Raw genomic sequence first — 18,780 nt, 5'->3', positions numbered from 1 at the left:
AATTAACTTTTATCACCAATTTTGCTTTGTTATCTTGATATTCTTAGTTGAAAGCTAAACCTAGAAGGTTCATATGCTAGTTTCTTAGACCTTGAAGGCCGCCTCTAATCTAAATGCATTTTGACAGTTTTTCACCACTAGAGGGCATTATTTCATGTGTTTCATATAGATAACATTGAGCTCATGCACTTGAATTTACCGAGGAGTGAGCACTGAATGGCTAAAATGTAAGTCTGTTGAAAGAACTGAAATAAGGGGGCAGTCTGCAGAGGCTTAAATACAAGGTAATGACAGAGGTAAAACGTGTATTATTATAACTGTGTTGGTTATGCAAAACTGGAGAATGGGTAATTAAGGGATTATCTATCTATTAAAACAACAAAAATTCTGGTGTTGACTGTCCCTTTAAATATAAATTAATATTCTTATCTACTTTTTTATAATAAAATGTATTATTATTTTAGTTGCCCTGTGTGGTGGGACTTGGTTTATTACATAGGTAATATTGACTACCAGACATGCTTCCAAGCCAGACATGGCCCGTAGGTTAAAGGGACATTATACACTAGATTTTCTTTGCATAAATGTTTTGTAGATGATCTATTTATATAGCCCATACAGTTTTTTTTGTTTTTTAAATGGATAGTTTTGCTTATTTTTAAATAACATTGCCCTGATTTTCAGACTCCTAACCAAGCCCCAAAGTTTTAGGAGAATACTGATGTATACCTACTCCAGCTTGCTCCTGCTTGTGTAAAGGGTCTTTTCATATGCAAAGGAAGGGGGAGTGTCAGCTATTTCCCAATTGCAGTGCGTGTTCCAGCTACCTTTTTAACAGAGCTAAACTGGGAGCTTCTAAGTAAACAGTTTTATACTGGATTTTAGATCAGTATCTGTGCACATTATTCTTTATAGTAGTGTCTTTTACATGCAGTTATATGAAAATTGGTGTATACTGTCCCTTTAAGCACATATGCTGCCCTAGATTGGCTCATCAGATGTGTCCTACTATGGATTCAAGGATGCAAATGTAAAAATGGACTAGATTCATGCTGACAATGGGGATTTGTTATTTGCCTTTGTTATTTGAAATAGCTGTTTTTGCCTGTTGTATCCCCACCTATACTGAAAATCATGTCACTAAGTACTGGTTATAGAATAGTTATGTAAACAAAAAGCTGCCAAATAAATTACTAGTGGGAGTTAGAGAAATAGGTATTAAAAATATTACATTGCTCTCGATTATCTAAACCTCGCCAGATCAGATGTGGTTTTTAACACAGACACTGGCAGGGAATTTCCTGTTGGAATTTTTTTTAAAAAGGGGCAGTCCCTGCGAGTGGCGAGATGTCTTCTATTGAAATTAATGGAGCTCGCTAGAAACTTCACTGTGTAGGGAGAAGTTAGCAGTGAGCAGGGAGCGCACTTTAAAAATTAAAAGGACAGTCAAGTCCAAAAAAAACTTTCATGATTCAAATAGGGCATGTAATTTTAAACAACTTTCCTATTTAATTTTATCACCAATTTTGCTTTGTTCTTTTGGTATTCTTAGTTGAAAGCTAAACCTAGGAGGTTCATATGCTAATTTCTTAGACCTTGAAGGCCGCCTCTAAATGCATTTTGACCGTTTTTCACCACTAGAGGGCGTTAGTTCGTGTGTTTCTTATAGATAACATTGAGCTCATGCACGTGAATTTACTGAGGAGTGAGCACCGATTGGATAAAATGCAAGTCTGTCAAAAGAACTGAAATAAGGGGGCATTTGCAGAGGCTTAGATCCAAGGTAATTACAGAGGTAAAACGTGTATTATTATAACTGTGTTGGTTATGCAAAACTGGGGAATGGGTAATTAAGGGATTATCTATCTTTTAAAACAACAAACATTCTGGTGTTGACTGTCCCTTTAAATCCTGCAGTAAATATAAATTACATTACGCTGCTTTCTGCGTATACCATCTTACAAACGCCTATATTTTCGTATACGTGTTTTTCCATTAGGATATTAAGTATTTTAAATATTTTGTCACAACCTCGTCACCTTTTTATTTGCAAGAAACAACTGTGAGAACTGCTTAGAAATATAATAATAATATAATAAAACTTGCAGAAAAGGTATATTTGTGCACAGCACATACTATTATAATGTCCTTAACTCACATAAACAATTTACTCAAATTTAGTAGTGGGCATAGCCAAGCCAAATAAACTTAGATAATAAAGTGCCATTATAGTTGAAAAGTGACATACAATAATTCATTAGAGCGTGTCATTTTAAAAACTAGCGACCCTGCAAAGGCATTCAACACATAGTAATAGGAATAGGGCCCTCGATTCCGCCTGTATTTGTTTGATAAGTTGTGTATTCTCTTACAAATATTGTATCATCATCGTATTTTTAGCATTTGTGACCATGGAAAGCACAGCAGAATTTTTTTGCACTTTATAAATAAAGTATAATAATAATAAAATAATAATAGAAGTACTGTTATCAAAATGCAGAGCTAGTAGCACAAACCAGATGTGTAACTAATGCTGTAGGGGTTAGTCTTAAAATGACTTGCTCTAACAAATTAGCGCATTCATTTTTTTACCATAATCGCCTTTAAAAACTAAGATTATATTCACCACAAAAGTGAAATATTGTTATATTCTTTACACAGTATGATATACATAAATGTATACTTCCACATCCCCTAATGTAAAAAATAGCAGAATCTGTTTAATTAATTGCTATTGGTAAACAGGCTTTACAAATATAACAGAACATAATGAGTGTGCAGCAATATAGAGGAGTTTACTTATACATTTTCTAGAGAATACTAAACAAGTGTACACAAACACATATGCAAAGCCTATACTTTATACATAATCTATAACCAGCAAAAGAAACTTTATATTTCTGATGTACCTATTGCCTTTACCCCCCTTACTGCATCTAAAAACCCTATTGCATTATGTATGTAGACACTATTTCAAAGGATATTTTGCAACCTTTTCATCAGCAGAGTCTTCCCAACACCAGGGGCCCCAAGCAGCAGGCACATAATTACTGTAATATAAAATGAGTTGTGAATACAACATGTCTTATTGTCTTTGTGATTTGTAAAATGGTGTGTATTTGTTTTTAATGCACATGTATATTTTATTTTGTGACCTAAAGGTGTGATAAATCTCAGTAAACTTCCCCTGTACCCTTAAAAATATGTATCTGTCTTTTCTGTATGTATGTATGTATGTATGTCTGTCTGTATATATGAATGTATGTATATGTATATATGTATGTATATATGTCTGTGTGTATATATGAATGTATATATGTCTTTGTGTATATATGTATGTATGTCTGTCTGTATATATGAATGTATGTATGTATATATGTATGTATATATGTCTGTGTGTATATATGTATGTATGTCTGTGTGTATATATGTACGTATATATGTCTGTGTGTATATATGTCTGTGTGTATATATGTATGTATATATGTCTGTGTGTATGAATGTATATATGTCTGTGTGTATATATGAATGTATATATGTCTGTGTGTATATATGTATGTATATATGTCTGTGTGTATATATGAATGTATATATGTCTGTGTGTATATATGTATGTATATATGTCTGTGTGTATATATGAATGTATATATGTCTGTGTGTATATATGTATGTATGTCTGTCTGTATATATGAATGTATGTATATGTATATATGTATGTCTGTGTGTATATATGTACGTATATATGTCTGTGTGTATATATGTATGTATGTCTGTCTGTATATATGAATGTATGTATATGTATATATGTATGTATATATGTCTGTGTGTATATATGTATGTATGTCTGTGTGTATATATGTACGTATATATGTCTGTGTGTATATATGTATGTATGTCTGTGTGTATATATGAATGTATGTATATGTATATATGTATGTATATATGTCTGTGTGTATATATGTATGTATATATGTCTGTGTGTATATATGAATGTATATATGTCTGTGTGTATATATGTATGTATATATGTCTGTGTGTATATATGAATGTATATATGTCTGTGTGTATATATGTATGTATATATGTCTGTGTGTATATATGAATGTATATATGTCTGTGTGTATATATGTATGTATGTCTGTCTGTATATATGAATGTATGTATATGTATATATGTATGTCTGTGTGTATATATGTACGTATATATGTCTGTGTGTATATATGTATGTATGTCTGTCTGTATATATGAATGTATGTATATGTATATATGTATGTATATATGTCTGTGTGTATATATGTATGTATGTCTGTGTGTATATATGTACGTATATATGTCTGTGTGTATATATGTATGTATGTCTGTGTGTATATATGAATGTATGTATATGTATATATGTATGTATATATGTCTGTGTGTATATATGTATGTATGTCTGTGTGTATATATGTACGTATGTCTGTGTGTATATATGTACGTATATATGTCTGTGTGTATATATGAATGTATATATGTCTGTGTGTATATATGTATGTATATATGTCTGTGTGTATATATGTATGTATATCTGTGTGTATATATGAATGTATATATGTCTGTGTGTATATATGTATATATGAATGTATGTATATGTATATATGTATGTATATATGTCTGTGTGTATATATGTATGTATATATGTCTGTGTGTATATATGAATGTATATATGTCTGTGTGTATATATGTATGTATATATGTCTGTGTGTATATATGAATGTATATATGTCTGTGTGTATATATGTATGTATATATGTCTGTGTGTATATATGAATGTATATATGTCTGTGTGTATATATGTATGTATGTCTGTCTGTATATATGAATGTATGTATATGTATATATGTATGTCTGTGTGTATATATGTACGTATATATGTCTGTGTGTATATATGTATGTATGTCTGTCTGTATATATGAATGTATGTATATGTATATATGTATGTATATATGTCTGTGTGTATATATGTATGTATGTCTGTGTGTATATATGTACGTATATATGTCTGTGTGTATATATGTATGTATGTCTGTGTGTATATATGAATGTATGTATATGTATATATGTATGTATATATGTCTGTGTGTATATATGTATGTATGTCTGTGTGTATATATGTACGTATGTCTGTGTGTATATATGTACGTATATATGTCTGTGTGTATATATGAATGTATATATGTCTGTGTGTATATATGTATGTATATATGTCTGTGTGTATATATGTATGTATATCTGTGTGTATATATGAATGTATATATGTCTGTGTGTATATATGTATGTATATATGTCTGTGTGTATATATGTGTGTATATATGTATGTATATATGTCTGTGTGTATATATGTATGTATATATGTCTGTGTGTATATATGTATGTATGTATATATGTCGGTATATATGAATGTATGTATATATGTCTGTGTGTATATATGTATGTATATATGTCTGTGTGTATATATGAATGTATGTATATGTATATATGAATGTATGTATATATGTCTGTGTATATATATGTATGTATGTATATATGTCTGTGTGTATATATATATGTATGTCTGTGTGTATATATGTATGTATGTGTGTATATATGTATGTATATATGTCTGTGTGTATATATGAATGTATATATGTCTGTGTGTATATATGTATGTATATATGTCTGTATATATGAATGTATATATGTCTGTGTGTATATATGAATGTATATATGTCTGTGTGTATATATGAATGTATGTATATGTATATATGTATGTATGTATATATGTCTGTGTGTATATATGAATGTATGTATATGTATATATGTATGTATATATGTCTGTGTGTATATATGAATGTATGTATATGTATATATGTATGTATATATGTCTGTGTGTATATATGTATGTATGTATATATGTATGTATATATGTCTGTGTGTATATATGAATGTATGTATATATGTCTGTGTGTGTGTGTATGTATATATATATATATATATATATATATATATATATATATATATATATATATATATATATATATATATATATATATATATATAAATAAATATACGTTTTCTGTTTGTGTACGTGTAAATTGTATTTTTTCTTCAATGTTTATACCAACAACTCCTGTTCTCTTCCTGTAAAGCTTGTCACATCTCACCCAGATCGTTCTAAGATGTGATTGGATCACTACAGAGTCCCTCTCCTGTCCGCCTCTTCCTGCCGTGGTTCAGCCAATCCGGGGGAGAGCTTTCGCCTGTGCTGCAAGTCACTGATTTCCGGGAGACATTGCAGAAGCAGTAGAACATTGTCTCTGTGTTACTCTACGGCAGATTTAATTATGGGGAGAGGAGGTGGCACCTTCGAGAGACTGCTAGGTAAGAGTGAATATGGGGGGTCAGCGGGTTGTGTTTGGTAGTCAGGCGCAGAGTAGGGAAGGGTCAGACAAGTGACCCAGGCCTGACGAGAAAACGGTCCGAGAGGTGCTGTGTTATTGTCAGGTTGTTGAGGCATCTTTATAGTGAAGAGATGAAAATCAGGTATTTTGCGTAAATTAGAGTTGCTGGGCTTTCTTTCCGTCATCTATGTTGGATTATCAGGTTCAGATCAGGGTGTGTGGTCCGTTGTATGCTTCGACTTTGCCCTGCAGTAATTTAGGAGATTGCAGAGTCCATCTTAGTTGTGTCCAGAATGACAAAACAGGCCGCAATCTCTTCATATCAAATAGTGTAGCCCACCCCAATGACCCTTATTTTAACAGATTATTTTCTTCAGAGCCTAACACGGCTAATGAACCCACCTTTAGCCTTTTTCTGAGTTCAGAAAGTTGACAGACCCATCTCTTACCTGCGGTTGATAATTCTATCACAGCTGTCAGATCCTCTCCTGGGTTTAAAATAACCAAAACAAACTGACCCCCTTATTATCCAGGCCAGTGAGCCACTACAACTCACCCAGTTCTTTGCTTAGCATATTGGATCCCTGCAGACAATGGACCTCTGAGTAAATTTCATAAAGTATAGCCATGACCATCTTTCTATGTTATGTGAAGTTCAGTTGATAATGGGGTCTGCTAATGATTCTGAAAGTTATGCTGGAATCTCTAGAATTGTCCACAGCTAGCACTGATAACTTTAGGGAAAATATTGTCATTTGATTTATTAGCTGTTCATTTATTTCGTACTCATGGGAATGTTGGTGTAAATTGACTTGTCCTTGCAACTATTAGAGGATATTCTAATTGCCTTCTGGAAACTAGCAGGTATAAAGTCAGCTCTACTTTAATGCCATTGATGGTTGAGGTATAACCTGGCTTGAATGAAATACAAGTTTAATATTCAAACACAGTGAAAGTTCAAGTAGTTGAATTACCTTTATTGTATCAAATTTGGTTGTTGTCATTCTTTAGTCTTGTGTCTGATCTTATCATGAATATTCACATACAATATATAAGCAGGGACTAACCATATCATATAACATTATTTTTGTATCTTCACAGATAAAGCAACCAGTCAACTCTTGTTGGAGACTGATTGGGAATCCATTCTTCAAATCTGTGACATGATCCGGCAAGGAGATACCCAGTGAGTGTACTATTTCCTGTCATACCTAACAAAGAATGATTTTCTAACTTGTGGGTTACTGCAGAGCTCAACAAAGCCAGGAGCCAGGAAGCCACTGGCAACTTAAAATTAGGTCCTTGTGTCCTGGTTTGGAGCCCACAAGACGCCCATGTTCGCCTCCACTACCCACCCACATACCGGCTACCTAAAATTTAGCCTGGTGTGTCTAGATGCTTTCCAGGCCTTGTAGCTGGGAAATACAAATCCAACTTTGGCCATGCCCACTCTCTAATACCTCCTGCAAAGTCATTTTACCAAAACACGTGGGGGTGGAGTCAAGTCAATTAATTTTGTGTGTGACTATGGTCAGTAAAATGGCAAATAGTCGTGTGTATATATTAATATAATTATCCCAACACAGAGGCACTCTCCAGGAATTTCATAAATCACCTTTATTGTCCAGTGTGACGTTTTGAGGTTTCACTTCTGTCATCAGACACCAACAATACTATAAAGTGGAAAACCTTACCTTCAGCCTACTATATAGTATCATCACCATTTGTGCTAGCATCGTACTGGTGCTTAGGCCAGTGTGTGTGTATGTATGTGGGTGTGTGTATATATATATATATATATATATATATATAGAAGAGAGAAAACAGCACTCCTGAGATAGAACAAAAGCTAGAATAACTTCCATGCCTGTTTATTTTCAGTGCCACTCAAGGTTTATACTCTTTTAGCACACTATTCCTTTTCAGAGAGAAAAAAAAACTGTAGCATATCAGTCTGACCCTGCGCAATGACAGTCCAGCGCCAAAATACCAGGCAATTCTTCTTTGAACAAGAGAAACAACAACCCCAGATGATCGTTTCGGCCTTCTGTGGGCCTCGTCAGTGAGGTGCAGTTGTATCTCTCTAAGGGCATGTGTGCAAGGTGTCCACGTCTGGTTTTCCCCATTACTCTTAGGGAGACCCGAGTAATTTGCATAAATATCAGAAGAGAGAGAACTGCACTCCTGAGATAGAACAAAAGCTAGAATAAACTTCCATGCCTGTTCATTTCCATTGCAACTCAGGGTACAATATATGTGTGTGTGTTACGGGTAAAGTCAGAAATCCAGGTAATCCTAGGATTACACTGGTAATCCTGACATTACCCAATCGGCTGTGGGTAAAGCCTGATGTAATGTAATTCCCCCATCTACACTTTTTTTTTTGCCTCTGCCTGGGGGGGTTCAAGGAAGGCACCCCGCCGATCCTCTGGGAACCACCCCAAGTGAACCTTGGGGAGTGAGGTTTACAAGGGGGGCTTCGCCCCACTTGAACCCCCCAGACGGAGGCAAAAAAGATAGTAAAGATTTGTGAATTACAGTGCATCGTATATATGTTTGATGCAGTGACTGGCTGCACTCTGAGAAAATGTATCATGTTACATTGGGCTTTACCCACATCCGCTTTGGTAATTTCAGGTTTACCCGGGTAATGCTAGGATTACCCAATTTCTTACTTTACCCGAGATATATATATATATATATATATATATATATATATATATATATATATATATATATATATATATATATATATATATATAATATGTCTCATCGCTGTTATCATTTATTTGTAGAGGTACACCAGATTACGCAATGCTGATGTGTCCGTGTGTGTGTACTGTATATATAAATATCACAGGGATGTCCAAATGTTTCTTGCCCCTTTATTTTGATTAAATTAGTAAAGGAGGGTTAATGTTCTATAGCACACTGACTTTTTTCTCTTTTCTCCACTCAGGGCTAAATATGCTGTGGCAGCTATCAAGAAGAAAGTGAATGATAAAAACCCTCATGTTGCACTGTTTGCTCTGGAGGTAAGGTCACTGGTTTACTCTCCTTTGAAAACAGCTTGCTATCTAGATGCATTTTTTTTGTTAACAGTGTGTGTCCCATACTTGTTTACATTTGTGTGTCTTTCACTCCCTCATCATAGTTGTGTTAATGCTTTAATGTCTATGAAGATTTATTCATATATGCTTGCACCTATTTGAATGATGCAAAACTGAACTTGCCTTTTGTATGCATTACTTTTCTATTGGTTGTGATGCAGTTGTAATATGCTGTATCTCACACACACTTGCAATCACTGTCATATTGAATCCTAGTCTTACACCGTGGGACTCATTTATGAAGCTGCTTTGTAGCCCTTGTGTGTGCTGACCTCTTTGCCAAGTTTGAAGTGGAGAATTAAAAATACCCCCCCCCCCCCCCCCACCGATTGGTTACATGAAAGCAGGGGGCTGGGATTGCACAAGAGAGCTCTTGAGCAATCTAATTTTACCAGCCAGTGCTGGTTTGCCTGAGACAACTTGCCCATACCTTCTAAAATATAGCTTTTTAGTACTTACATTTTTTCTACACCGGAGCTTATATGTATGCTCGCTTATTTGTCCATTCAGTTTTATTACAAATGGTACAACACTTGTAAGTCAATTTATATATTTTTTTTATTTATTGTTAAATATTTCAGTCTTATGTCACTTAGCGCCTCCTTTATTTCCATGGAAGTATAATTTAAGTGTTGATTGACCCGAGGAAGATATCTATAATTGCATGAAGGCACAATAATTTAAAAAGTTAGGAGTCACAAGAAAATATTTGTTTTTGTTTGGTGTAAGAACCTGTTTTAGCAACAGTTAGTGTCAAATCCTATAAGAAAATAAATTGATGCAGTTTCATATGGTAAAATAGATCTGCAGGCCCTGTTTTGGTAACGGCTTACTTTTAATTTATCCTTCGTTGAGGCGTTGGCAGTCTTCTTCATTCTAATTCAGATTTGGGGAGACTCCATGTATGACCACTCCATATAGTAGAAATCCTGCTTCAATTCCGAGATACATTACATTTAATGCACTCATACTCTTGAAGATAGTGACATACAAGGCTTTACCTACTGGTCCTGCAACAAGCGTGCATTGCTCCTCCTTCTGGGCCAGTACTATGAAGCTAAGACTCTGTAAAGTTTACAAACCAAGCATGGACACTGCTCCACTTTCTATCTTAAGTGTTACACAGAGCACTTTTATTTAAGAAGATATAAAATCATCTGTTTCATTGTTGTAATAAAAAGCACTAAGCAGTGGTTATACTTAAATTAAATCATTGTAATTTAAATGATTCATCATTTTAAAAGGATTTTCTTTTCTTTTTTTCTTCTCAACTTCATTTGTGCAGTGTCCATTACTTCCTGTCACAGCCCTACAAGGAGGCTGGGGTCTCTACAGGAAGGCTTATCCAGCTTTGATGTCATAAATATTCTAGTGTATCTTGAGCTGGCTTGGTGTTTAGTGAATGCAATTGAAACAGTAAGTATGTTTTGCCCATGATCAGAAGAGGCAGACTGCTACTTAAAGGGACACTGAACCCACATTTTTTCTTTCGTGATTCAGATAGAGCATGACATTTTAAGCAACTTTCTAATTTACTCCTATTATCAAATTTTCTTCATTCTCTTGCTATCTTTATTTGAAATGCAAGAATGTAAGTTTAGATGCCGGCCCATTTTTGGTGAACAACCTGGGTTGTTCTTGCTGATTGGTGGATAAATTCATCCACCAATAAAAAATATGCTGTTCAGAGGTCTGAACCAAAAAAAAGAAGCTAAGATGCCTTCTTTTTCAAATAAAGATAGCAAGTGAAAGAATAAAAATTGATAATAGGAGTAAATTAGAAAGTTGTTTAAAATTGCATGCGCTCTCTGAATCACAAAATAAAAAATTTGGGTTCAGTGTCCCTTTAAAGTGAAAGTCAATCCTAGCATTTGTGAAACGCTAGGTTTGACCAGTGGAACAAATAAAGGGGACTTTCATTCATGAAGTCTAAAATACTTCATGCAGAAAGCTCCTTTATTTGTGTCAAGCATTCGCCGCACTGAGCAGCTTAGGCAGCCCACGACAGAACGCTGTTTTGCTTGAGAGCTGACGTTTCCACCTCTTCCTCTTAGTGAATATCGTGCAGGAAATCTGGCGCCACATGGCGCCAAACTGGTTTTCCCGCACAGCTTTGTATTTAAGAAAAATTAAATGAAGCTCCAGAGAGAAGTAGGATGCGAAACAATTTCATGTGTTTTGTTTAGCGCACTTCCTGAGAGACTATTGCTAATGCATCCAGCTGGCGGTGAGAACTTTTTTACCAGTCTTCCAGACCTGCCGACTCACAAAGCATTGTCCAGGAGATTTAAGCAGCCCTGAGCCCCTCTGAAACGTTTTACTTTTAACCTGTTTGCCTTTACAGTACATTGTACTAACGGAGTTGAGTTATAGCCTTTGCAAGGGAGAGACCTTACAAGGTCCCTGTGGAATAACAAATAGGTAGTTTGCTGAGATTGTGGCTCTGAATACACAAATCTAAATGTTGCTTGACATGAGAAGGAAACTAAGATACTGGCATTTTGTTCCAGTTTTATCCAGGAGGGGCACCACAGGCTTGGTATTTGGTACAAGATAAAAATATAAATTACATCACATAATTACATATCTAAATAAATGTATTTTTTAAATAATCATTAACTATAAAACAACAAATGACTGAAGCGCTTCAGTTAAAATAATACTTATTCACAATTATGTCCATAAATAGTATATAATAAATATTGTCAGTTCTCAATGTAAGAGATTAATATTTCACATTTAAAATAATCAATTGTTCCTTCAGCACAGTAGTAATAGTGGTAGCTTTTAGAAAAGCTGTTGTATACGCCTGGAGGGAGTTACCCATTCCACAGTTTTGCATAACCAACACAGTTATAATAATACACGTTAATTACCTTGTATATAAGCTTCAGCAGAATGCCCCCTTATTTCAGTTGTTTTGACAGACTTGCATTTTAGCCAATCAGTGCTCACTCCACGGTAAATTCACATGCATAAGCTCAATGTTATCTATATGAAACACATGAACTAATGCCCTCTAGTGGTGAAAAACTGTCAAAATGCATTTAGATTAGAGGCGGCCTTCAAGGTCTAAGAAATTAGCATATTAACCTCCTAGGATTAGCTTTCAACTAAGAATACCAAAAGAACAAAGCAAAATTGGTGATAAAGGTAATTTTGAAAGTTGTTTAAAATTACATGCCCTATTTGAATCATGGAAGTTTTTTTGGACTTGACTGTCCCTTTAAGCATCCTCTGATTCCGTGTCACGTGATGTTACATCAATGTTTCTGTTACCGTGACGGTCTTTTCTGACTATATCGAGACTCTTTAAAGGATTTCCTTTAATCCGTATCATGTGATATGACGTCACACTTGAGATTATTCACAATGTTCAAAGATTATACTGTATCCAAATAGCGGTTACAACGTTATATTAACCTGATTACTGACAGCTTTAGGTTCCAGCTGTTACAATGTGATCCAGCTTAGTTACTTGATATCAGAAGTTCCACCTCGTATCTGATTGGCTTCTGAAGACAACTTATATCAACAATCATCACAATTTTATTAAATTCATCTACAAAACTTGTATGCAAAGAGAAATTGAGTGTACAATATCACTTTAAGCGTATACAAATGTAAACAAATTCTGTATCCTAAGCCCAGACACATTGATTGATTTACTTGTGAGTGTTTTGGCCCAAGCAATCCTAGGTGAATAAAACCATCTTTCATATTTGTAAATAGATTTTGGCCAAATTAGAAACTGCTTTATAGATATCAGAGGGTAGCATACCACAAACCAGACTTTTTTTGTGGAAATCTCAATAGAAGAAGCAGCCCGCATATACCCTGTGTGTTCTTAAGTGAAACACACACTATAATTTATGGCATATAATGGACTTAATCTTTTAGGCCTTTCTGTTCTTTCACTAAATGAAAGGGATATGAAACGGTGCTCCTTTAGTACAAAAATAAATAAATATAAATATTTATACGTTAAATCAAAGTAAAAAGAAACTGATTGAGTTTAAAACGGCACACAACGTTTCTTACAAAATGAACTTAGAAATTCTCACTGTAGCCACTGACTGCAGCTTGATAAGGAAGCAGACATGCTAAAGTTGCATTCTGCCTCTTCTGAGCATGGGCAAGAACAGACTTCCTCTTTCCCTAGCATTCCCTGAATAGTAAACCAGCTCATATTGCTCTATAAGATTTATGCTAGATATTCCTTCCTGTAGAGACCCCTGGGATGAGACAGTAAGTAATGGACACTGCACAAATTAAGTTAAAATAGAAGAAATAAAAAGGTAAAATCCTTTTAAAATGATGAATAAAAAATATATTACAATATATTCCATTAAAGGGCCATGATACCCAAATGTTGAAACACTTGAAAGTGATGCAGCATAGCTGTAATAAGCTGACTAGAAAATATCATCTGAACATCTCTATGTAAAAAAGAAATATATTTTACCTCAAAAGTTCCTCAGTAGCCACATCCCATTGTAAAGGACTTTTAAGCAGCAAATCAGTATGTCTGTCCCGGGACAGACAAAGGAGCGAGCTTCATGAACACTCATCTTATTTCCCTATTCAGTTTAAGGATGTTTACCATGAAATCTCATGAGAGTTAAGTGAAATCTCAGCTGGGCAGCAGCTGAATTATAAATGTTTACACAGAACTTACTCTGCTGAGCTGAGGAGATTGTGAGGTAAAATATCTTCCTTTTTACAGATATTCTGCATCAGTTTCAAGTGATTTAGCATATGAGTATTATGTCCCTTTAAGTATAACCCTCTGCTTAGTGCTTTTTTTTTTTTAAAAAACATTTTATTAAATTATTTCAAGTAATACAACACAATGGGTGCTTAGTGCTTTTTTATTACAAAATGAAATAGACTGTTTTATATACTTCTTGTCTAACCTTTGAAATATGATATAATGTGCATTTTCTATCCAAAAATTGAGTCCAATAATTGTGCATGTATGAGTTTTATACATCTTGTTTTATTCATGTGTGTATGACGCACACATCAAATGGGCATACTTGATGTTAAAGGGACATGAAAGCACAATTTTTTTCTTTCATGATTTAGAAAGAGCATGCGATTTTAAACAACTTTCCAATTTACTTCTCTCTTCTAATTTGATTCATTCTCTTTGTATCTTTTGTTGAAAAGCATGTCTAAATAAGTTCAGTACCTGCTGATTGGGGGCTGCACATAGATTCTTTGTGTGGTTGGCTCACCCCTTGCTATTTCTTCAACAAAGGATATCTGAAGAATTAAGCAAATTAAATAATAGAAGCAAATTGGAATGTTGTTTAACATTGTATTCTGTATCTGAAACATCAAATAAAAAATTTAGATTTCACCTCCCTTTTTAATAAACCTTACTTTTTTTTTTATTGTAAACCTCTTTCAATAACCGGGACACACCAATTAGAGCTGCAGCCCTTAGTCTTTGTCTTATACAGGTCTTGGAGTCCGTGGTGAAGAACTGTGGGCAGACCGTGCATGATGAGGTGGCAAACAAGACAACCATGGAGGAACTGAAAGAATTGCAGAAGGTACAGATAAGCACTGGGGAATCGACATTTAAACTTATCGATTATTTATAAAGTGTCAACAGATTACGCAGCGCTATATTGACATATTTAGATACCTACAGAATGAAGACAATTTGATAATTGACGTCTTTTAAAACTGCATAATTTATCTGAATCATGGAAGTTTCATTTTTACATCATATGTCACTTTGCAGAATATAATGAACACATTTCCCTTATTGAATGAAATTGCAAATTTCTATTTCTATTCTGTTACCTACACTATTTTAGCGTCTGCTATATTCCTTGGGAAACTGTTCGAAAAAGTAACTATATTTTTCATCTATTAGAATGTCCCCATTTTAACATAACACTTTTTTCCATGTAGAGAAAGCATAGAAAGAAAATCTAATGTGCAAGATGCTAAAATACAAAACAATGTGAACAATGGCTGACAATACTATGATTCTCAACAAATAAAAGGATACACTTCAGCAGTCTTATTCACTTGAAATCTTCTAGTGTGTCAATGTTATCTTTAAAGTAAAAACACATTTATTATTGTTTAATATATACTCACCGGCCTCTTTATTAGGTACACCTTGCTAGTACAGGGTTGGACCCCCTTTTGCCTTCAGAACTGTCTTAATTCTTCGTGGCATAGATTCAACAAGGTGCTGGAAAAATTTCTCAGACATTTTGGTCCATATTGAGTTGATAGCATCATGCAGTTGCTGCAGATTTGTCGGCTGCACATCCATGATGGGAATCTCCTGTTCCACCACATCCCAAATAAAGGTACTTTATTGGATTGAGATCTGGTGACTGTGGAGGCCTTTGGAGTACAGTAAACTCATTGTCATGTTTATGAAACCAGTTTGAGATTATTTGAGCTTCGTGAAATGGTGCATTATCCTGCTGGAAGTAGACATCAGAAGATGGGTACACTGTAGTCATAAAGGGAAGGACATGGTCAGCAACAATATTCAGGTAGGCTGCAGCGTTAAACAATGCTCAATTGGTACTAAAGGTGCCCAAAGTGTGCCAAGAAAATATCCCCCACACCATTACATCACCACCAGCCTGAACCGTTGATACAAGGCAGGATGGATCCATGTTTTCATGTTGTTTATGCCAAATCTTTACTCTAACATGTGAATGTCACTGCTGAAATCGAGACTCATTAGACCAGGCAACCTTTTTCCAATCTTCTATTGTGCAATTTTGGTGAGCCTGTGCGAATTGTAGCCTCAGTTTCCTGTTCTTAGCTGACAGGAGTGGCACCCAGTGTGGTGGTCTGCTGCTGTAGCCCATCTGCTTCAAGGTTCAGAGATTGTATTCTGCATACCTTGGTTGTAACGAGTGGTTATTTGGGTTACTATTGCCTTTTTATCATCTCAAACCACTCTGCCCATTCTCCTCTGATATCAACAAGGCATTTTCGTCCAGACAACTGCCGCTCACTGGATATTTTCTCTTTTGGACCATTCTCTGTAAACCCTAGAGATGGTTGTGCGTGAAAATCCCAGTAGATCAGCAGTTTTTGAAATACTCAGACCAGCCCGTCTGGCACCAACCACCATGCCACATTTAAAGTCACTTAAATCCCCTTTCTTACCCATTATGATGCTCAGTTTGAACTTCAGCAAGTCGTCTTCACCACATCTAGATGCCTAAATGCATTGAGTTGCTGCAATGTAATTGGCTGATTAGCATTTGTGTTACCAAGCAATTGAACAGGTGTACCTAATAAAGTGGCCGGTGAGTGTATTTTAGTGGCTTAAATTTCCAATTCCAAATTTTTAGAGCTATATGAAATTCCTATATAGTGCACAAGATTAAAATCCCCCCCTAGGGATTTCTTAAAAATGTAGTCAGTGGTAGTTAAAAGGACTCAGTCCAAAATATTTTATAACAATCTTGACCACTTAATGTCAGAGACCGTACACACTACAGTACAGGTTTTTAAAGGGATACTAAACCCAAATTTTTTTCTTTCATGATTCAGATAGAGCATGCGATTTTAAGCAACTTTCTAATTTACTCCTATTATCAGTTTTTCTTTGTTCTCTTGCTATCTTTATTTGAAAAGCAGGAATGTAAAGTTTGGTTCAGCACCCTGGGTAGGACTTGTTGATTGGTGGCTACATTTATAATTAACATTTACCTGTACAGTAGCTGTGTCCTGGGCTTTTACAGTATGGGTCTTGCTGATAGTGGTGAGACTGAGCTATTTCTGCATGCCTCACACACGTGGCACTCCAGAAATAGCATTATGGGGACCACCCTAGATTAGTGATCGCGGAACATGGTGTCGCTGTGATCTCATGCCTGTCAGTGACGTGCCATACACGCTGCAATACTGTTACATGGTAAATGATAAAATCTGCTCAAATGAAATACTACAGAAGGAATAAAGAGGCAGTAAACACTTTTAGATGTTAATATAAAATGTTTAATTATGTGTAGTAAAACAGCTTTGTAATATACTTTTTACTCCTTTTTCTGTCATTTTAAAGAAACCCAAAAAATGTCTCATAATTTAGACAACATATCATTTTAACCCCTTAATGACCACAGCACTTTTCCATTTTCTGACCGTTTGGGACCAAGGCTATTTTTACATTTCTGCAGTGTTTGTGTTTAGCTGTAATTTTACTCTTACTCATTTACTGTACCCACACATATTATATACCGTTTTTCTCGCCATTAAATGGACTTTCTAAAGATACCATTATTTTCATCATATCTTATAATTTACTATAAAAAAAATATAAAATATGAGGAAAAAATGGAAAAAAACACACTTTTTCTAACTTTGACCCCCAAAATCTGTTACACATCTGCAACCACCAAAAAACACTCATGCTAAATAGTTTCCAAATTTTGTCCTGAGTTTAGAAATACCCAATCTTTACATGTTCTTTGCTTTTTTTTTGCAAGTTATAGGGCAATAAATACAAGAAGCACTTTGCTATTTCCAAACCACTTTTTTTCAAACTTAGCGCTAGTTACATTGGAACACTGATATCTTCCAGGAATCCATGAATATCCCTTGACATGTATTTTTTTTTTAGAAGACATCCCAAAGTATTGATCTAGGCCCATTTTGATATATTTCATGCCACCATTTCACCACCAAATGCGATCAAATAAAAAAAATTGTTCACTTTTTCACACATTTTGTTACAAACTTTAGGTTTCTCACTGAATTTATTTACAAACAGCTCGTGCAATTATGGCACAAATGGTTGTAAATGCTTCTCTGGAATCCCCTTTTTTCATAAATAGCAGACATATATGGATTTGGTGTTGCTTTTTGGTAATTAGAAGGCCGCTAAATGCCACTGTGCACCGTGTATTATGCCCAGCAATGAAGGGGTTAATTAGGGAGCATGTAGGGAGCTTGTAGGGTTAATTTTAGCTTTATTGTAGTGTAGTAGACAACCCCAAGTATTGATCTAGGCCCATTTTGGTATATTTCATGCCACCATTTCAACGCCAAATGCGATTAAATAAAAAAAAAAGTAAAATTTTTCACAATTTTAGGTTTCTCACTGAAATCATTTACAAACAGCTTGTGCAATTATGGCACAAATGGTTGTAAATGCTTCTCTGGGATCCCCTTTGTTGAGAAATAGCAGACATACATGGCTTTGGCGTTGCTTTTTGGTAATTAGAAGGCCGCTAAATGCCGCTGCGCATCACACGTGT

General features: G+C 34.9%; 2 protein-coding genes across 4 annotated transcripts in view; one reads left to right on the top strand and one right to left on the bottom strand.

Annotated features, from left to right (window-relative positions):
• ARL16 (ADP ribosylation factor like GTPase 16) overlaps positions 1 to 6,211 on the bottom strand; it is a 29,509-nt gene extending 23,298 nt beyond the window's left edge. Inside the window, exons 1-2 of one of the 2 annotated variants that reach the window (XM_053705998.1) lie at positions 6,137 to 6,211; positions 2,987 to 3,050 (exon numbers count right to left, since the gene is read on the bottom strand). In XM_053705998.1, coding sequence (XP_053561973.1) covers positions 2,987 to 3,045 — 59 coding nt within the window. In that variant the 5' untranslated portion in view covers positions 3,046 to 3,050; positions 6,137 to 6,211. The remainder of the gene's footprint in view (positions 1 to 2,986; positions 3,051 to 6,136) is intronic. The other variant, XM_053706006.1, reaches the window with a different exon arrangement.
• Positions 6,212 to 6,252: 41 nt separating this feature from the next.
• HGS (hepatocyte growth factor-regulated tyrosine kinase substrate) overlaps positions 6,253 to 18,780 on the top strand; it is a 31,438-nt gene continuing 18,910 nt past the window's right edge. For both annotated transcript variants that reach the window (XM_053705984.1, XM_053705977.1), the window contains exons 1-4: positions 6,253 to 6,396; positions 7,518 to 7,602; positions 9,376 to 9,451; positions 14,995 to 15,087. In XM_053705984.1, coding sequence (XP_053561959.1) covers positions 6,360 to 6,396; positions 7,518 to 7,602; positions 9,376 to 9,451; positions 14,995 to 15,087 — 291 coding nt within the window. In that variant the 5' untranslated portion in view covers positions 6,253 to 6,359. The remainder of the gene's footprint in view (positions 6,397 to 7,517; positions 7,603 to 9,375; positions 9,452 to 14,994; positions 15,088 to 18,780) is intronic.

Source organism: Bombina bombina, chromosome 1 (assembly GCF_027579735.1).
Source record: "Bombina bombina isolate aBomBom1 chromosome 1, aBomBom1.pri, whole genome shotgun sequence".
Taxonomy (NCBI): domain Eukaryota; kingdom Metazoa; phylum Chordata; class Amphibia; order Anura; family Bombinatoridae; genus Bombina; species Bombina bombina.
This window is presented reverse-complemented; position numbering and strand designations above follow the sequence as displayed.